The 22,533-nt window shown below is 38.2% G+C and overlaps 2 protein-coding genes across 2 annotated transcripts in view; one reads left to right on the plus strand and one right to left on the minus strand.

Annotated features, from left to right (window-relative positions):
- Positions 1–1,741, minus strand: part of LOC142865668 (uncharacterized) — a 284,849-nt gene extending 283,108 nt beyond the window's left edge. The window contains 1 exon segment of the mRNA XM_075998850.1: positions 1,535–1,741. Coding sequence (XP_075854965.1) covers positions 1,535–1,741 — 207 coding nt within the window.
- Positions 1–22,533, plus strand: part of LOC109729190 (KRAB domain-containing protein 5-like) — a 445,983-nt gene that overhangs the window by 396,995 nt on the left and 26,455 nt on the right. The gene's annotated exons all lie outside the window — the stretch shown is intronic.

The raw sequence follows: 22,533 nt of genomic DNA on the forward strand, positions 1-22,533 counted from the left end.
AGCACTTTGGGAGGCCAAGGCGGGCGGATTGCTCAAGGTCAGGAGTTCGAAACCAGCCTGAGCAAGACCCCGTCTCTACCAAAAATAGAAATAAATTGACCAACTAAAAATGTATATACAAAAAATTAGCCGGGCATGGTGGCACATGCCTGTAGTCCCAGCTACTCGGGAGGCTGAGGCAAGTAGGATCCCTGAGCCCCGGAGATTGAGGTTGCTGTGAGCCAGGCTGACACCATGGCACTCACTCTAGCCTGGGCAACAAAGTGAGACTCTGTCTCAAAAATATATATATATATCATAATATCACAGAAATTATAAGGCACTTAAATTTCATACTTCTACAGGAAAACCAAAAGTATTTATCTCTTTGAGATATAAGTAGGTCATTTAATTATTATTTTCATGATAACAAATCATTTAGTAAACAATGCCATGTGAACTATTCTCAGAGTTGCAAAATCCCATCTCAAAGGCTTTATTGGTAAACTCCAACATCCAGATAACAGGACACAAAACAGTGAACCACTCTTACAAATCCCTCCACCCCCCAAAAAGAAATAGGAGAAGAAATAGGTGTTTTGATGAATCTTTGTCGTTCATTAATTTTTCCCCACACTTCCTTGTAGAAATGTATTCATTTTTCTGCAACCAAAATGGAACAAAGATTTGTTTCTATTTCAATTCCTGGGTATACTTGCCAAAGCAAAGCCCTGAAATTCTATTGAAAATCACCTGCAAATAAGCAACAGACCTGAGAGACCTACTACACTTACTCTGGGGAAGAAAATAGGTACATAATAAGTTTTTTAATTCAATATATAAATAGACTTTTCCTGAAATCTACCTTTTTATGAAGACATAACCACTACACAACTGTAATCACTCAATTCTTAAATCCGGTTTGCTGTCTCCTGCTCTTTATGAAAGTCTTTGCTTCAAGCCCCCCTGGTGGACGCCCAAAACAAACCATGGACGATTGCTGTCTGATCCATAAATCGCTGTTTGTTCTAATAAACTCTCTTTTTTTTTTTTTTTGAGACAGAGTCTGGCTTAGTTGGCCAGGCTAGAGTGAGTGCCGTGGCATCAGCCTAGCTCACAGCAACCTCAACCTCCTGGGGTCAAGCAATCCTGCTGCCTCAGCCTCCCAAGTAGCTGGGACTACAGGCATGCGCCACCATGCTCAGCTAATTTTTTCTATATATATTAGTTGGCCAATTAATTTCTTTCTATTTATAGTAGAGACGGGGTCTCACTCTTGCTCAGGCTGGTTTAGAACTCCTGACCTCCAGCAATCCGCCCCCCTCGGCCTCCCAAAGTGCTAGGATTACAGGTGTGAGCCACCACGCCCGGCCTCTATCATGTTTTTAAGCGGTGCCTTAGTTTAATTTTTAACACCAGAGCGGAGTGGTGGGACTGCAGTGGCTACAGCCCCTCCCACGCATGAACCCCGCACCCCAGCCGAAATTCCTCCCTGATGACCCTGCGTTGTCACTGCACAATGCAGGGGACACGCAGGGCTGCATCACACAACTACCGAGACGACTCCCACTGGGCCACAGATGCCTGGGAGGATTAGACAGGAGGCTCCTGGGTCCAGCTGCAGCCCAACCCCGCTCTCAGCCCCAGGGACTGAAGGCCGAGCTGGGCTAAAGGGTCCCCAGGTCTGCAGACTCCGGGTCCTGCCACAGCCAGTTCCTCGGGGTTTCAAACGCCCTAGGACAGCTGGCCGCACACTCACCATTTTGCGACTTCTGTGGTGCCCAGGGATTTGTCTTGCAGATGTTTCAGAACCCGCAGGTCAGAGGTTGACAAAGGATGAGGGTTACCTGAGTTTCCCAAAGCAAAGAAAGAGCACTGAACACAAGGGTGAGCATGGAGGACCAGCAGGTGACAAAAACCCAGCAGGAACCGGAAGTCCCGCCCTCCCGCTGCGTGCATGATTGGACAGTTCCAACCAACGAATTTGTGATTGGGTAGGGCTCTAGGCCACACCCCTCAGAGCCCTGACTGACACATAATGGGATCCCACCTACTAATGGCGGCAACCAGGGCTTTCTCTCTGCACTGGGACCTGGCACCACCTGGAGGGTATTTGCATTTAACCTTGTATATAGGTTATATCCAAGCCTGGCATGGTGGTTCATACCTGTAATCGTAGCACTCTGGGAGGCCAGGCGGGAGGATTGCTTCATCTCAGCAGTCTGATACCACCCTGAGCAAGAGTGAGGTCCCGTGTTTACTAAAAAATTAGAAAGAGGCCGGGTGTGGTGGCTCATGCCTGTAATCCTAGCACTCTGGGAGGCCAAGGCGGGCGGATTGCTTGAGGTCAAGAGTTCGAAACCAGCCTGAGCAAGAGCGAGACCCTCTCTACTATAAATAGAAAGAAATTAATTGACTAACTAAAAATATATATACAAAAAATTAGCCAGGCATGGTGGCACATGCCTGTAGTCCCAGCTACTTGGGAGGCTGAGGCAGGAGGATCGCTTGAGCCCAGGAGTTTGAGGTTGCTGTGAGCTAGGCTGACACCACGCAACTCACTCTAGCCTGGGCAACAGAGTGAGAGTCTGTCTCAAAAAAAAAAAAAAATTAGAAAGAAATTAGCCAAATAACTAAAAATAATAATAATAATAATTAGCCAGGCATGGTGGCGCATGCTAGTAGTCCCAGCTACTCAAGAGGCTGAGGCAGGAGGATCATTTGAGTCCAGGAGTTTGAGGTTGCTGTGAGCGAGGCTGACGCCATGGCACTCTAGCCCTGGGTGACAGAGCGAGACTTTGTCTAAAAAAAAATGTTATATCCATTTATAAATAATTTATGTCGTATTCAGAATTGGAAACTGTATGATGACAAACATTTTAAAATTTCAGATTTAGTGAAGGTTGTATTTTTTATTTTTAACTTTTCTTACACACTCTGGTAGGTTTGGGAATTTTCTGCTGTCCTAATCCGTTTGTCTGCTTTCATCAACCCCACACTGCTTTAACTATAGAACATTTTAATGTGTTTTAATATCTTATTGGAGCAGAACACCTCATTGTGTGTTTTCCTCAGGAATTTGGCTATCCTTATACGTTTGTTCTTCCATGTGCAATTTACAAAATCATTGTTAGCTTTAAAAAAGCTGACAAAAATCTATTATGAAATACAACGCAATGTTGAAGTTAGCTTAAGGATAAAGGACCTTTTTATATTGTTGTTTTGTTTCTATCTAAGAACATGATATGACTCTCCATTTCTTTAAGTCTTTGTTCATATATTCCAGGAATTCTTTATTATTTTGTTTATATAGTCTGCACGTTTCCCATTAAATTTGTTACAGAGTAATTGTATTTTGATTTTTAAAATTTACTTTATATTATACTCTTCCATTGCTTCCTCACACTGTACTGTTGAGTAATTGCGAATTATACACAGGCTATTTATTGTCTGGCTTCCTGCTGGGGGCCTCATCCCCTGCAGGGCAGGGCAGGGAGGGCACTAGTTAAGTAGGTAACAAAGTATGCATCCGGGTGTTAATACAACCAGCACTAGAAGCCTGTGGGAGGCAGGGCTGCAAGAGCAGGAATCACAGCAGCAGTGGGTTACCTATGCCCCATATCCTCCAGGAAGCCATTGTGCCAGCCCCAAGCTGGCACTGCAGGACAGGACCCATGGCACCTACAGCGACCTCAGCTGTCACTGGTGACCACCCACAGGCGCTGCACTACTGAGAGAACTCTGTTGTGGGCTGGAGTGCCCTTTGCTGGGAGTCAGAGAAAGGAAATAAAAGAGAACGAGAAAGAATGTAGCTTGGAGGAGGGGTCCTGAATGGCCAGGCCTGCAGTGGGGGGCACCCATGCTCGAGGCAAAGAGCTATGATGTGCCCTGAGTTGGAGGAGCAGAGGGCACCTGTGGGACTGTCCTCTGTGGAGCAGCCTTGCCAGGTCAGAAGGGTTTGTGCAACCGTGGGGAGCACTGAGCGCTGGTCACAGGGGACCTGCCAAACTCCTTCTCGGTGTGTATTTCCCTCACCCCCAGTCATCCCTGGCTCCCCACCTGGAGTCTCCATGGTGGCCTCAACCTTGCTCATAACCACTTCCAGGGAGTCCACCCGTACTTGGTGGAAGGTGAAGCCACGATCTGTGGGAGTCCCCAAAAGTGCCTGGTTTGTGTATCTCATTAGGCTGGGCTGCCACAGCGAAAAGAGAGAGAGGAAGCAGACCGGGACAAGAGGAAAGGAGAGTAACCCGCCTGGACTTGATGGCCCAGGACATGAGCCCAGGGGGCATGGGGAGTGTGAACTAAAATGAGATCTTAAGGCTGTCCCCCACTGGCTAACTGAATGTACCCCCTCTTGGCCAAGGGGATAACCTAAACCTTAGTTACTAGCCATGAGAAGGGTGGTCAGAGGTGCCTTATTATGGCTCCCTCCCTTCTTGAAGTTATCCTTTGTAACTCATTATCAGGCCTAAGGCTATGTAAGACAAACCTGTAGGTCCTCAAATTCTACAAGAAATAGGTAGCTTGTCTCTGATTAGCAGACTTCCTTAACTTAAAACATTCCAAGCATTGAGACAAAGCTTCATTTCTTTAACCAATTACAAGTCAAAGAGTCTTTAAACAAACCTATAACCTATAAACACCCCCCTTTTGAGATGTCCCACCTTTTCATGCCAAACCAATGTATGCCATCTATGCATATTGATTTATGATTTACCTGTAATCCCTGTATCTCCCTGAAATGTATAAAATTAAGCTGTAGCCCAACCATGGCAAGTACACTTGCTGGAGACTTATTGGGCATTGCTTGGGCCATAGTCCTCAAATTTGGCTCAGAATAAACCTCTTTAAATTATTTGACAGAATTTTGCTTCTTTTCCATTGACACCAGGCACCAAGCTTCAGGCCAACCCTTCAAGTTCACTATCCTGGAATACCTGGACCAGATAAAGGAGACATTCCGGTTCCTGTAGGTGCAGTATCACCATGTGCAAATTGTATGTGAGAAAATGGGAAGTGAAACACAGAAATGCAGAGGCACTATGTGATATATTATGAAATGTCATATGGATTAAGCACTGAAATGCACCAACAGGCTGAAATCACCAAGAAATTGAATGTGACATGCACAAGTCATCCCATTTCTGTCCCAGGAACATCAACAACAGGTGACCCAGGCCTTCAGGCCTGCCAAACTACTTACCATGGCAGAGTTGAATGTCATCCTTGTGCTACAGCAGTTGCAAGATCCGTGTCTGTCACAGTGCCACAGACCACCAGTACCCCTAATGTCTCAGGCTTGGGGACCTCTTCCTCCAGAAATCCTGCCCATCTGGGGCAGTCCCCACCTTCTGGCACTATGTAGTGCTCTGAGTGGGCTGTCTCACTTAGCATTAAAGGATTACAAGAAGCAGCACTATGCAGAGCACCACAAAGATAGAGTGTCAAGCACAAATAATGCCCTCTTTGGCCCAGTCTAAAAGGCACAGATAAATGCATAAATGTACCAGAGTTTTCTGATTAATTCAAGAAAATGAAGGTTAATGATAAAGACTCCAGCTTTCACCAGTGATGGTGACAAATAATGTGACACCTTACGTGTGGATGTGTCTTTTGAGGACCCGCCTCAAAAAACAATCACTGTCTATTCACATTTGGAAAACCAAACTAACAAAAATTGTAAGCCAGGCCGGGCACGGTGGCTCACGCCTGTAATCCTAGCTCTCTGGGAGGCCGAGGCGGGCGGATTGCTCAAGGTCAGGAGTTCAAAACCAGCCTGAGCAAGAGCAAGACACTGTCTCTACTATAAATAGAAAGAAATTAATTGGCCAACTGATATATATATAAAAAATTAGCCGGGCATGGTGGCGCATGCCTGTAGTCCCAGCTACTCGGGAGGCTGAGGCAGGAGGATGGCTCGAGCCCAGGAGTTTGAGGTTGCTGTGAGCTAGGCTGACGCCATGGCACTCACTCTAGCCTGGACAACAAAGCGAGACTCTGTCTCAAAAAAAAAAAAAAAATTGTAAGCCAAAAAAGATACTTGTAGCAGCCCAGCCTCCATGGCCCCCTTGGGAAGTTCCAATTCTTTGAAATCCAAAGAAAGGGCTTGCGTGAAAAAACCAGCACACCTGTTCTTGAATACAGCACACCAATACCTCAAAGTGATGTGCCAATGCTGGGCATCAATGCCTATCCGGGAGTTGGTCCAGGCCTCATCATGCCTCCAGTTAGGGACCACCTCATTAACTAAATGGCAGCTCGTTTGAGAACACACCTGGAAATGACCAACTCTGAACACTGCTACATTTGGGATGGTCCCCAAAACTAGTAAGAACAGCAAGCTGACCAGAACAAGTGCCACTTACAGAAGGCTGCACATCTTGTTTCCCCAGATAAGTGTGGTGGCTGCAGGAATGGCCTAAGTATGCTTCCCAATGAGTGGGGTTTGATCCTCTACCTCACATGAGAGTACCTATCCTGCCTCCAAACTTAGTAAGAATCCCTAGGTGGAAACCTACATATTCCTTCTACATTACTGCAATGTTTCTGATGCAACCTGTTCCCTTTAACCTCATGTCCTCATTGGACCTTGAATCCCTCAGAATGCTCACCAGATCAACATCCTCAACCAGGATGAACATCCACAACCCCATGAGACATGTGTACATGAGTAGGAAGGGTTGCATCAAGATCTGGGACATCAATCCCCTGGCAATAAGAGTTCTGTTTCTCAGCTTGACTGTCTAAATAAAGATATTTATATCCATTTCTATAATTGCTACCTGATTGTGGCACTCTGGTAGTGAGGGGGAGGCCAGTACTTTGCCCATTTGAGACCTGGCAGGTCAGACCTCATGCATCAAAGCAGAACTGACATCCTCAGCTGCTACCTGCTATATCCTGGCCATCAGCCTGAATTCCAAGGTCTGCTTCTCACGCTGTGATGTCACAGATCTGCACAACCAGACACTAATGAGACAGTTCCAGGGCCACATAGATACAGTCAGGTGTATTGACATTTCTAATGATGGCACCAAGCTCTGGGGAACAGTTTGGACAGCACTGTCAGATCCTGGGAATTGTGTGAGGATGACAGCTGCAGCAGAATGACTACACCTTCCAGATCTTCTCCCTGGGATACTGCCCCATTAGAGAGTGGCTGGCTGTGGGCATGGAGAGCAGCCATATGGAGATGTTGCTAGTATAATATGGAGATGGTCCTCTCATTTTCAGAGACATGGGACCCCACCCACAGCCATCTTTGAATCGTTTCCTCTTGTAAGAGAAACCCTAGACCTCAGGCCCCTCATGAGAATTATAAGATGTGTGAGACCCAGGAATCTGTCAGTCATCTCCAGCCACAGTCCTCAGAATCTCCCATGCTTTGGGTGGGGCAGGAGTTTCTTTTTTCAGATCCCAAATTCATTATTTTTTTAGTTGTTCCTGGTGTTTGTCATCCTGATAAGAATCAGAGAGATGCCTCTTTACACAGAGGAGGCCATGAACTTCATCTGATGTCTACTGTGTCTGCTTTCTGAATAGAACTGAGACTCAGGGACTGTCATCTGCTTTGCTCATTAAATTATGCCAAGTATCTATAAAAGTGCCTATACAAAACACCTGGCTAATGAATGAACCCAAACTAGAACCTTCCCAAATATCTATCTAAGCCTGGAGACACTCTTGTGGTACTCTGGGACCACTGTTCTGTCTATCAAGAGTAAAGACTAGCTAAAAGGACACCCAAATATTCTTTAACAATGGGAAACCATGTTTGCTTTCTATGTTCTTTTCTATTATCTATAGAAATATGGGCCATTGAAGCATGAGGCAGAAAGCTTCTTCAGTGAAGGAGGAGAGGAAAAATAATAAATATGAACAACTACAACACACCCCACAGCTTTTCCACAGAGTCAGATGCTAGGGGCCTGCTTGCCATGCTGTAGGCTATTCAGTCCCTACAGGAACCCTATGAGGTTCATCTTCTGCCCACACTACCTGTCAGAGGAACAGCAGTGATATCCTAAGGACACAGCTGGTAGACAACTGAGTCACCATTGTGCCTCAGAGTGAGTGGACATTCACCTGCTGAACAGGTGCTATGAGAACATTTTTCTGAAGATAGAATTCTAGGTTGATAAATTCCACCAATACTCATTACTTGCATATGTAATCCTGCTGTCAGCTGACTTGATGAGAAATCAGCTTTTAACTTAGCGAGTATGCTTTGCAAATGAAAAGTCAAGTCTCTCTTACTGCCTTCAATGTTTTTTTTGTCTTTGGCTTTTGAAAGCTGAATTAAAAAAGGTGAATCTTTCTTAGATTATGCTACTTGGAGGTCATAAGGATTCTTGGAGTTGTGCAATTTATACCTTTCCATAATGATTTAAGTGATTATTCTTTAAAAATAATCTTGCCCCTTTTTCTCTCTTCTTTCCATCTTTGAATTCCATAATGCCTGTGTAGGTACATTTGAGATTCAACTACCTGTCTCGTAGGATAGGTTCATTTTTCTTCATTTTTTCCCTCTTTGTTAGTCAGACTGAATAATTAAAATTAAACTATATTCAAATGTGCTGATTCTTTTCTCTGTATGCTCAAATCTGCTATTTAATGACTCTCTTAAGTCATTTTTATTTTACTTATTGTACTTTTAAGATTCATAATTAATTTTGGCTCATTTTTAAAAATTTCCACCTTATGAAAATTCTCTATTTGTTCCCAAGATCAATGGCTCTGTTCTTGTGCCAGTGCCAGGCTGATTTAGTTATTATTGCTTTATAGTACAGCTTGAAGTCTGCAAGACTGACACCTCCCAGTTTGTTCTTTTTTCTTAAGATTGCTTTGGCTATACGAGGTCTTTTCTGGTTCCATACCAAGTGAGTAATTATTTTTTTCTAGATCTGTAAAGAATGATGATGGGACTTTGATGCGGATTGCATTTATTCTGTAGATCACTTTAGGTACTATTGACATTTTAATGATATTGATTCCCCCCATACATGAACAAAATAGATTTTTCCATCTGTTTCCATCTTCTACAATTTCTTTTTTTAGCATTTTGCAATTCTCCTTGTATTAAATCTTTCACATTTTTCATGAAATATATTCCTAGATGTTTAATTTTCTTCGGGGCTATAGTAAAAGGTATTGTATTTTTTATTTGAATTTTGGCTTGACTGTTATAAGCATATATGAATGCCTCTGATTTGTGTATATTGATTTTGTAACCTGAGACTTTACTGTATTCATTTATCAAATCTAAGAGTCTCTTTAACGAATCCATGGGATTTTCTAGATATAATATGATATCACCAGTGAAGAATGAGAGTTTGATATCTTCTGTCCTCACTTGGATGCCCTTAAAACCCCTCTCTTGCCTGATTGTTATAGCTAGGACTTTGAACACTATACTGAATAGAAGAGGAGATAGTAGGCATCCTTGTCTAGTTCCAGTTGGAAGTAGGAATGGTTTCAATTTTTCCACATTCAGTATGGGTTTGTCATAAACAGACTTGATAATTTTAAGATATGAGCCCCCTATGCCTATTTTGTTAAGAGTTTTTATCATAAAGGTGTGTTGGACTTTGCCAAATGCTTTTTCTGCATCTATTGAGATAATCATATGGTCTTTGTTCTTGTTTTTATTTATGAAGCAAATAGCATTTATAGATTTGCATATGTTGAACCAGCCTTGCATCCCTGGAATAAGGACAACCTGGTCATTCTCTTTTGAATAAATGATGCTGAGAAAACTGGATATCTACATGCAGAAAAAAGAATCTGGATCATTACCTCTTCCCCCTCACAAAAATCCACTCAAGATGGATAACAGACTTAAACCTAAGGCATGAAACCTTTAGAATCCTGGACAAAGATGCTGGGAAGACTCTTTCAGACATTGGCCTAGGGAAAGAATTCTTGAAGAAGACCTCCAAAGAAATCTCCACAGCAACAAACATAAACAAATGGGGTCTGATCAAATGAAAAAGCTTCTGCACAGCCAAGGAAACTATCATTAGACAACCTACAGAATAGGAGAAATTATTTTACCTCTACACTTCTGATAAAGGTCTAATAACAAGAATCTATGTAGAACTCAAAAAAATTAACAAGAAAAAATCAAACAACCCCATCAAGAAATGGGCAACGGAAATGAACAAACATTTTTCCAAAGAAGACAGAATAATGGCCACCAAACATATAAAAAATGCTGAACATCTCTAATCATTAGAGAAATGCAAATCAAAACCACAATATCACTTAAACCCAGTGAGATTGGCCTCTATCAAAAAAATTTGAGGCCGGGTGCGGTGGCTCACGACTGTAATCCTAGCATTCTGGGAGGTTGAGGCAGGCAGATCGCTCAAGGTCAGGAGTTTGAAACCAGCTTGAGCAAGAGTGAGACCTAGTCTCTACCATAAACAAAAAGAAATTAATTGGCCAACTAATATATATAGGAAAAAATTTAGCAAGGCATGGTGGTGCATACCTGTAGTCCCAGCTACTTGTGAGGCTGAGACAGGAGGATTGCTTAAGCCCAGGAATCTGAGGTTGCTGTGAGCTAGGTTGATGCCATGGCACTCACTGTAGCCTGGGCAAAAAGCGAGACTCTGTCTCAAAAAAAAAAAAACAAAACAAAAACAGCTTTGTTCTTATTTGCCTTTTTTGTGTTGTTATTGAAAAATATATTAAATTTAAATTTGTAATAGGCTCAACAATAAAACATATACTCATATTTTTATATAATTTCTTAGATGAGTTAAGATAGGAAATGAAAAGAAATGGGCTTTTATACTATATTTTATAATGACATAATTACTTTTGCCTATTGCTCTTTCTTATTTTATGTGAATTCAAGTAAGTATCTATGATAAATTGCTTTCAGCCTATAAAAACTTCACTTTAATATTGTCTGCAAGGTGGGTCTGCTAGCACTAAATTTTCTGGTTTTGCTTGCCCAAAATATGTTTATTTTGCCTTTATTATTGATAGATAGCTTGCCTTGATATAAGACTCTTGGTCAACAGTTTTTTCTTTCCTTTTCCTTTTTTTTTCTTTTTTCTTTTTTTTTTTTTTTTTGAGTCAAGATCTTACTCTGTTGCCCAGGCTAGAGAGCCCTGGTATCAGCCTAGCTCACAGTGACCTCAGACCCCTGGACTCAAGCAATCCTCCTGCCTCAGGCTCTTGAGTAGCTGGGACTACAGGCATTCATCACCTTGCCCAGCTAATTTTCTCTATATACTTTTAGTTGTCCAGCTAATTTTTTTTTTGTATTTTTAATACAGAAAGGATCTCACTCTTGCTGGTCTCAAACTCCTGACCTCCAGTGATCCTCCTTCCTTGCCCTCCCAGAGTGCTAGGATTACAGGTGTGAGCCATTCTTCCAGACCAACAGTTTTTATATGTGGGGAGTTGACAAAAGAGTTTAAAGTGGAGTTGAAATCTTACAAGACAGCAAACAAATCAAGACCTAAGAAAGCCAACTGCATTGAGAAATGAAGTCATATTGATGATAACAGATGATATAATGGACTGGGTTGGAGATGGCAGAAAGAATTAAACTTTTTGTAAAATACAAGTCTGTGAAGCTAGTGGTTCTGACTGAGACCAGATGGAAAACTTATTTTTTAGACGATCATAGGTGGCATGTGACAGCACATCATGCTGAGCACCAGCAGCCTGAGCTCTACCCTGTGATAATGTCCATAGGTTGATAGCAAAAACATTCATAAGTTTAAAATTAGATAATGTTTGATTAAGTGAATCATGAATCATAATTATGATTAAGTTGAAGTTAGGTTTAAAAATAACAGAAGTGTTTCCTATATGAGCATCACAAAAGAAAAAATAGCTATTGCTAGATTGTGGGTGCTCTACTGCTGAGTGTTTTCAATAAAACATTCCTATGAGTAGAAGCACCAGGTAAGAGTGTGGGTTGAGCACACTCTTAAGCATCATCAGAATAGCTTAATACCTCACATATCATTAGAGTGTCTCTGAAAGGGTACAGTTCACAACTCAAAACTCATGGTACTTGGAATTGAGGTATTCTCCTGTTCTTAATAAGTGCACCTGGACAAGTTAGTGTAAAGGAAAAGTGAAAAACAGCCTACTTTTTAATTCATATCTGGTGCCCTGGTTCAGAGCTGTGTCCTCTGGGGAACAGAGCACTTTGCCTATGTAGAGCTAATAGAGGTGTTATTTTTCTGATTCCCCCAAAGGTACTTTTGGTCTGGTTCTTACCCTGAAAATTAGAGACCAATGAGGAACATATATGAAATGCATTATGAAACATTTGAACCAGCGGGGATGCACTGGGAAATCTGACAAGCTCTTCAACTCATTTTGAAGATTGTATTATTGGGACATATCTGTTTTGTTGACAAGGACTGAGATCATACAATTCACTAGGCCTAAGTTATCTAGAAAATGAGCTCACATGGGGAAAAGTTGGGAACCCTGCTGTTCCTATTTTGTTTTCTGGTAATTAGGTAAGTTCGGTTTTCCCTTTGGTGGCTCCCTTTGTAACCACCACAAAGCTAGTCCTTGTCTCCCTTCTGTAGCTGCCTTAAAAATTATTGGCCTGGGGAGAGATGAGCTGATGTCATGACTTCTTTTAAATCATATTTTGAGGACTTCATCTCTCACACATGGATGTACTTCAAGACACAGCTGGGTGAGCATCTATTTGTCAGCATTACTAACAGAGAGAGCTCAATATTCAGCTGGGTGGCTGGGTGTCAGAATTTTCTTAACAAATTGCTAAAAGAATTGTCTTCTCATAATCTCAGTATTATAGTTCAGTGAATAATAACTAAATACACTAGATGTTTCCAAAATCAAAGATAAATTTTGTACATTTTATGAGGCTATACATTTATAAATTTGAAAGGTTTTTGTAATTTTTTACTTGCCGTTAAAATTCAAATTTTATAATTTGCATTTTAATTGAGATTGTATTTTACTTTTTTTTAGTTTGACTTATGGCATGTACATTGGTAAAATTTTACATTGTATAAGAAAAGAAATCTGAACCACTTCAAAAGGATTTAGTCATTCTTCATTGTTCTTTTAAATTTTTTTAATTTAGAAAAACTATAGTGCCTTTATACTGTTCACAACAATTTAAAATTAAGATGTCATATGAAATAATTTTTTCAACATATTATATTAATTATCTCTTAGCAAATGATCGTAAATATCATTTTGTTTTACTCTGTTATAATAACTGCTCATATAGGATTTATTCCTGGTTGTTATGAAATTAAAAATACCTCCTTTTGCCATTTGCCAAATATATGTAGTGTTAATTACTACATGACAGATATGAGAGATTGTAATATCAAGCATGTTTACAAATACTTATATGAATTCAGTTTTATTATTTTATATTTTTTGTTATACTAAAACTTATAAAATGGTTTGTGTATTAATATAGGTAATTTTATAGTAATGAAAGAATAATACTTTGTACAATTTGAGAGACAGAAAATTTCCTTACTTTAAAAAAATTGTAAATTTTCTATATTTACAGTCTCCTCTGAAAGTTTCAAATTTGGAATTTGCTTATTAAAACATATATTCACAAGTGTGATATTTCAACTCATTCTTGAAATACACAAATTAATGACTAATTTCAGGAGGGGTATTTCCATTCTACTGTCTGGTTTTTAAAATGGAATGCAGAGAGAATGAGGTAAAGGTAATGAAACAGAAATAAAAAGTAATAATAATGATTGCACATTTGTGACCAATGATTGCATCAAAGCCTCAAGAAAATTTAACAGTACAAAATACTTTTGTTTTTGAACATGAGACAAAGGAATGAATGTATTTTTAAATGCTGTAAATGTCTTGATTTTATTCATTTAAGAAGAATAATGTCAGGGCAAAATAACCTCAAGTATCTTTAGTCAATGTACATGAAAAGAAAAGAATGCAATCCAGCAAATTTCAATTTCTAACTAAAAAATATGTCTCTAAATTTAGTGTTTGACACAGTTATTATGACTCTCATCATCTCTCTACTGTAAGGCACAGGGACATGATGGTACAAGGACGTTCAAGCCTTTAGAAAAAAAAAGAGTTTTACACTCACTGGCATCTTTTTGGGTGGGATAATCAGAAAGCAAAGAAACAAAATAGGAACCAAGAAAACATCCAACATTTTTAAAGTTTTCCAAAATTTGTAGCACAGAATTTTTGATCAAGTCCCTCTAGTGTTTCTCTGTCTCTGACTTCTGCAGTGACACTTTCCCTGCCTAATCTTTCCCACAGGACAGCTGATAATTAAATATTTTGTAATTATCAATATCCTTGTCAGCAAAAGTTGTACTTCCAACTGTACCATAAATTAAGTTCAGTTTCTAAAGAATTGTTAATTCATGCATTGCAATCATAAAATGATATCTAATGCTTATCATATTTATTCTTCTGACGTGTGTATCTCATAAGATATTTTCATGGAATTAACCTTGGTGGGTATGTATTCTGCTTTTCTGAGTTTGCCTGCTATGTTTCCTTTTTTTTTTTTTTGAGACAGAGTCTCACTTTGTTGCCCAGGCTAGAGTGAGTGCCATGGCATCACCCCAGCGGATAGCAACCTCAAACTCCTTGGCTCAAGCAATCCTACTGCCTCAGCCTCCCAAGTAGTTGGGACTACAGGCATGTGCCACATGTGCGGCTAATTTTTTCTATATATATATATTAGTTTTCTATATATATTAGTTTCTATATATATTAGTATTATATATATATATATATTTTTCTATATACATATATTTATATATATTTCTATATATGTAATATATATATAGAATATATATATATATATATATTAGCCAAATAATTTCTTTCTATTTATAGTAGAGATGGGGTCTCACTCTTGCTCAGGCTGATTTCAATCTCCTTACTTGGAGCAATCCGCCCACCTCCGCCTCCCAGAGTGCTAGGATTACAGGCATGAGCCACCGCGCCCGGCCTGCCTGCTATCTTTCTTATGATGCAACCTATTGCCACTAGTCAATCAAAACCCATGATTTGGAAATTAAAATCCTCATAATCAGTTTTTCCTGTCAATGATAGGTCTTATAGGACTGTTCAATGAATATGAGGAAATTTATAATAAAAATGGCACTTTGAATTAATATAGTAATAAAACATCTGATTTTTATTAAATATATCATATTTTTAATTTTAAATAAGCAGAGTACAAATATCATTTTCGAGTGCCATCATTGATAAATAAAATTCATAATGTTTATAAGTAAAATTTATGAATTTGTCATAAAACTAATAAAATAACACTACTATAAAAATTAAATATTGTGATAAAGATAAGAATTTAGATTTTCCCAAACTACTTTGTCTTTAAAATTTCTTATTCATTCTAGCTAAAATAGCTGTTGGTTTCTTATAAATTATTCCCTCTTTTGATTGTACATTTTATCTTTACTTCAAGTGTCTGATTCATACCCTGTATGATGAGTTTTTTTCTTGGTGCATTTAATGATGTTATTTTCCCCACCATTAGTCATAATTATTCATTCACTTTGGGACTTACAATATTGAGACTAGTCTAAGGTGAAAGTCAGTCAGTGAATGTAACCTGCATTGTCTTTCTACAATGAGTGTTCAAGAGCTTCACTCTAAGCCCCAGCAGCCTCTGGTTGTCACTTCCCATAATGAGAACTAAGATGTGCATTCCCATTTTTTAAATGTACCAGTTAGAATCCAATTCTTTGTTGCACTTTAACCAAAATATAAGTAATGTCTGTAGATTTTTCTTCTATTTCATTGCTCCCAATTTATCAACATATTATTACAAATCCTATCGTTCTCCTATAATGGAGTTGTCATAATTACCAAATTAATATAAAGGACAACCAGTTTAAAATTTGAATTTTTTTTTTTTTTTTTGAGACAGAGTCTCACTTTCTTGCCCAGGCTAGAGTGAGTGCCATGGTGTCAGCCTGGCTCACAGCAACCTCAATCTCCTGGGCTCAGCGATCCTACTGCCTCAGCCTCCCTAGTAGCTGGGACTACAGGCATGCGCCACCATGCCCGGCTAATTTTTTTTTTGTATATATATTTTTAGTTAGTCAATTAATTTCTTTCTATATTTTGGTAGAGATGGGGTCTTGCTCAGGCTGGTTTTGAACTCCTGACCTCGAGCAATCCGCCCGCCTCGGCCTCCCAGAGTGCTAGGATTACAGGCGTGAGCCACCGCGCCCGGCCTAAAATTTGAATTTTGAAGGTAACTATCTGTTTAATTCTGGCAGTTGAGATAAATTTCAAAAATATAATACAGCATATTTATTATTAAAATTAATTATTTGTACACCCTATTCCATGGGGACCATGATTCTTTTCTGTGCAGGCTCAGTGGCAATGTCCTCAAGAATCTCATGGAGAAATACACCATTTGATGATCCAGAAGATAAAGTCTTTTTCAATATGTAATTTTACATATACATTTAAAAAGTGAAGGGCATGAATTAGAGGGGGTGAGCTGATTATCTGTTGATAGAGACTAAAACACTAAAATTATTATCTACACTATCTAATGAAGTAATTTTCCATATATATTTAGTCCATGCCCAAATATTCTTTTACTAGTACTGGAGTATATTAATATGTGGGGAACATTAAACCATTTATTTAACCTTATGGCAATAAGCCTCTTTGTTCTCAATGGATTGCAGAATGCAACAGTGCCAAGAATGCCACTACATATGGGTAGAAACTACTTGTTTTGTTCTTTCAGCTAAGATAAATATATTCCCTTACTAGATTAAGATTTTGGAGAAAGAGAAAGAACCATTTAGTCAACTATAAAATGTATCCTTTGTAAAAGTGTATATGTCAAATTGTTTTAGAGCAATTTTCTACCTCACCCATTAATTCCTTTTTACTATCAAAGAATGTTGGTTGTGAACATTTCTACACTTTCTCACATATTCATATTTATATAACAGTAGAGTGATAAGTAACCTTGAAAATATAGTTGACATACTTTTTTCTCAGAGTGTGTATTTTTTTTTATTCTTCAATGCCATAATAATAAGTTGTTCTAATCCCTGGGTTAAATTCAATTGATAAAATAATGATGCCTGAGTCCAAGCTAAGTAATCTGACAAAATAACTGCAAATTTATTCTGTGAAATTTTACAAGATGTTCTGGTTTTGGAAATATTCTAACAAAACTTTAGTGGAATTATCTTTACTATTGAAGACAGTATTTTACTAGACACTTCAGAGTATCCCTGGAGTAAGTGAAGTCTCAGGAAAGGAATAAACATGTGATCACATTGATGCAACCTCATTGTTATATTAAATTGATTAAAAGTGTGCTTTTTCTTGTGATAACTGAGAAGTGGACATTAGTAGTCTTGTACTTAGATTTAAAAAGTATCATAAAGGATCTATGTCCCACTGAAGAATTTGTATTAAAAAAGAAAGAGTAATACAATTTAAAGATAAAAATAAAAGTAAGTAAAAAAAGAATAAATAAAGGATCTCTGAGGAAAATAAACTTGGAGAGAGACTGGACAATTTTTAGATAATACAGTTAGCAGGTTTCTGGTAAGCACGGTAATGGCCCCCACCCCAAAGATGTCCAGATTAATTTTCAGACATTTGCAATACATTATAATTTATGCAAAGGAAATATAAGATTTCTTATGTAGTCAAGAGGGTAATCTGTTGATTAAAGCATATGGACATTGTCATTAATTATTACAGTCGGTCCAGTAGAATCACCACGGTTCAAAACTGTGAAAGGGTGATGAAGAATAGAATGTCTTAAGGTGAAGGTTTGTGAGAATGAGTTAACTGAATTTTAAATTCTTTCTACATGCACAAAAACTTTCTTTCAATTCAACTACATGAATATCACTGAGTACTTTTTTTTTTTTGGTGTAAGGACAAGTTTACATTGAGTAATTTCATATGTTCATTGCTATTCTGGGTGCTGAATGTAAAATGAGGAAATACAGAATAACAACAATATAATTTCTAAAAGGGAGGCTCAGGCATATTAAGAGTTGAGAAAGTGTGCACTCTATACAGGCATTATTGCAGATATGTTAATTTCTACATCTATGTTATTTGATGTAGAAAATACTGCAGAGACAGTACTATCCAGAATTTACATGAGATAGTTAGGATTAACCAAAAATCAGTGGGTCAAATTAAAATAATAATAATGGTGATCATTTCAAACACTGAAGAACAAACATTAATGATGTCAGATTTATTGGTTTTTTTTTCCTCCAGATATAAGAAATATATTTCCTCTACACCATTAGCATGGACATACTTTCCAACCATTGTATTATTGAAAATGCGTTTTTTGTCCAAACTGCCATTGGATTTTCAGCCAATATCATTTTCCTTTTCTTCCATATTTTCATATTCCTTCAGGATCACAGGCCTAAGCCTCATGACCTCATCAGCTGTCACTTGGCCTTCATTCATGTAGTGATGCTTCTCACCGTGGTATTTAATTCGTCTCAAAATACATTTGAACCACTGCCTTTTCTGAATGACTTCAAATGTAAAACTTTGTTCTTCATAAACAGAGTGTTGAGGGGCCTCTCTATCTGCACCACCTGCCACCTGAGTGTGTTTCAGGCCATCACCATCAGCCCCAGCACCTCCTGGCTGGCAAAGTTTAAACATAAATTCAGAAATAATATTATCGTTGTTTATTTATTTCTCTGGTCCATCAATTTGACTTTCAGTGGTAACATGATATTTTTCACTGTGGCTGCTTTCAATGTGACCCAGACCAATCTACTTAAGGCCAGTAAATACTGCTCAGTCTTTCCCATGACTGCTGTTATCAGAGGAGTATTTTTAGCCCTCACATTATCCAGAGATGTCTTTTTTGTAGGAATCACGCTCATCTCAAGTGCATACATGGTGATCTTTTTGTCCAGGCATCAAAGAGAATCCCAGAACCTTCACAGCACCAGCCTCTCTCCAAGAGTTTCCCCAGAGAAAAGGGCCTCCCAGACCATCCTGCTGCTGGTGAGCTTCTTTGTAGTCACATACTTGGTGGACCTTATCATCTCAGCCTCTTCATACCATAGACGGATGTACAGCACTTTCATCCTGAGTGTCCATATTCTTGTCAGTCATACCCATGCCACTGTTGCTCCTTTGGTACAGATATGCTCTGATAAAAGAATGATCAATATTTTCCAAAATATGCAACCACAGTGCAACCAATTTTGAGCAAGTTAGTGAAGAAAAACATTTTCTGAAATATAGTTTTTTTTTCCCTATAGTTAAATTGTTCAAGCAGCCCAGATTTTAAAAATCTAACTTAAATAGAATGCATGGAATTACACTTTTTAAATCTTTAAATACTTTTGAAACTGATGCATCCAAGGACTATGTAATTTATTTAGTTCAATGTCCAGCAGAGTTGATATTCTCATATTAAGTCTCTTACACATTCATTTTCATTTTAGCTTCATACCAGGAAATGTTTCTCTCTACTCAAGGGATAATATTAATAATCTCCTATATATAATTGAGTCTCTCAATATTTTTACCTCTGAAGATATTTTAATTGGCTCTTATTTATTAAGATATTTTAGCCATATATCCAATTCTAGTATTTACACCATGCTTGCTCATTAGAACTTTCCTGACTGCAAAAAATTTTATTAATTTGTATTTTACATATCTAGAACTCATTTAAAAGAATTTTAAATGCAATTCACATGCAGATAGATTTATTTTGGTTCCAATTAATATTTTCTTGACTTTATTTGTGTATGACTGACAAGTAAATATATATATATATATATATATATATATATTAAGGTGCATAATGTGATGTTTTGATATATGTGTGCGTTGTGAAATTATTACCACAATCAAGTTAAATAACACACCCATCACTTCCCATAATTACTCATAATTCCCATAATTCCCATAATATAACGTGTTGATATATATCATATTATGTATTATAAATATATATAAATACATTTATATCACGTTTTATTAATTGACTCATGTGTTGATGGACATTTAGATTGTTCTCCTTTCTTGTCTATTGTGAATAATGCTGCAATGAACTTGGGAATGCAGATATCACTTCAAGATAGTAATTTTATTGGACATGTACCCAGATGTAAGATTGCTGAATCATATGTTAGTTCTTTTTTGATTTTTTGATTATCCTTCAGTTTATTTTCCATAATGGCTTTATCAATTTACATTGCCATTAACAGTGTATGAGGGTTTCCCATTCTCTACATTCTTGCTAATTGTTGTTTTCTTTTGAAATTTTTTTTTTTTTTTTGAGACAGAGTCTTGCTTGTTGCCCAGGCTAGAGTGAGTGCCATGGCATCAGCCTAGCTCACAGCAACCTCAAACTCCTGGGCTCAAGCAATCCTTCTGCCTCAGCCTCCCGAGTAGCTGGGACTACAGGCATGCGCCACCATGCCCAGCTAATTATATATATATATATATATATATATATATTAGTTGGCCAATTAATTTCTTTCTATTTATAGTAGAGACGGGGTCTTGCTCTTGCTCAGGCTGGTTTCGAACTCCTGACCTCGAGCAATCTGCCCGCCTCGGCCTCCCAGAGTGCTAGGATTACAGGCTTGAGCCACCGCGCCCGGCCTGAAATTTTGATAAACTTTACCCTGACATGTGTGTGAGGCATGTGTGAGGTGATAACTCATTGTGGTTTCAATTTGCATTTCTATGGTAATTATGAATGGTTTCTCTGGAAAATATATCTGTCTACATATCTTTTCTCATTTTTTAAAGATCAGTTATTTAAAATTTAAGATAAATTTTTCTAGTTCTGTGAAAAATGACATAGGTTTTTTTTATAGTAATGGCATTAAATCAGTTGATTACTTTGGGCAGTATGGATATTTTAACAATATCGAATTTTCTAGTTCATGAGCATGGGATGCACTTCCGTTTATTTGTGTCATGTACAGTTTTTCTCATTGGCGGTTTGTAGTTCACCTTGTAAAGATCTTTCACCTCCTTGGTTAAGTATATTTCGAGGTATTTTCATTTTTGCAGCTATTATCAATGGGAATGGGTTATTGATTTCATTCTTAACTTGGTTGCTGTAAATTTATAAAAATGCTACTGATTTGTGTACATTAATGTTGTAACCTGACTTTACTGAATTCACTTATCTATTCAAGGACTCTTTTGAAGTAGTCTTTAGGGTTTTTTAGGTATAAAATTTTATCATTGAAAAACATAACTTGAGTTTCTCTTTCCCAATTTGTATGTCATTTATTTGTTTCTCTTGGCTGATTGCTCTGGCTAGAACTTCCAGTACCATGTTGAATAGAAGTGGTGAAAGTGGGCCTCCTTATTTTATTCCAGTTCTTAGGGGGAATGCTTTCTACTTTTTTCCTTATGCAACATGTTTTAGATGTGTCTTCATTATATATTGCCTTTTAAAAAATTTTAGGTACGTTTTCTCTATGCCTAGTTCATTGAAGGTTTTATCATGAAGGGATGTTCTATTTTTCAAAATTTTTTTCTGCATCTATTGAGATGATCATATGGATTTTGTTCTATAAATCTCTTTGTGTGGTGAATCACACTTGTTGGTTTGTGAATGTTGAACCATTCTTGCATCGCTGGGATGAAACCCATTTCATTGTGATGAATAATTTTTGATGTGTTTTTTCAATTCATTGTGCTAATATGTTGTTGAGAAGTTTTGTTTCCATGTTTATTAGCTATATTGACCTATAGTTTTCTTTTTTTTTTTTTTTTTTTGAGACAGAGTCTTGCTTTGTTGCCCAGGCTACAGTGAGTGCCCTGGCATCAGCCTAGCTCACAGCAACCTCAAACTCCTGGCTCAAGCATTCCTCTTGCCTCAGCCTCCCAAGTAGCTGGGACTACAGGCATGCGCCACCATACCCGGCTAATTTTTTGTATATATTAGTTGGCCAATTAATTTCTTTCTATTTATAGTAGAGTTGGAGTCTCGCTCTTGCTCAGGCTGGTTTCGAACTCCTGACCTCGAGCAATCCGCCCGCCTCGGCCCCCCAGAGAGCTAGGATTATAGGCGTGAGCCACCGCGCCCGGCCAGTTTTCTTTTTTTTGTTGTGTGCTTTCCTGGCTTTGGTTTCAGGATGATACTGACATTGTATAATGAGTTAAGGAGACTTCCCTCCTTCTTGATAATTTGGAACAATTTCAGTAGGATTGATAATAGTTATTCTTTGAAGTTCAGGTAAAATTGAGCTGTGAATCCATCTGGTCTTTGTGCCTTTTTAGTTTGGATTTTTAAAAATTACTGATTCAATTTGCTACTAATTATTGATCTTCCAGAGGAGTTTGTGTGCTTCTAGGATTTTATCCATTTCCTCTAGATTTTCTAGTCCGTGGGTGTAGAGGTGTTCATACTAGTGTCAGAATATCTTTTGTATTGCTGTGGTATCAGATGCCATGTCTCCTATCTCATTTCTGAGTGAGCTTATTTGAATCCTCTCTCATTTTTCTTGGTTAAACTAGTTAGTAATATTGATTTTGTTTATC

Source organism: Microcebus murinus, chromosome 31 (genome assembly GCF_040939455.1).
Source record: "Microcebus murinus isolate Inina chromosome 31, M.murinus_Inina_mat1.0, whole genome shotgun sequence".
Classification (NCBI taxonomy): Eukaryota; Metazoa; Chordata; class Mammalia; order Primates; family Cheirogaleidae; genus Microcebus; species Microcebus murinus.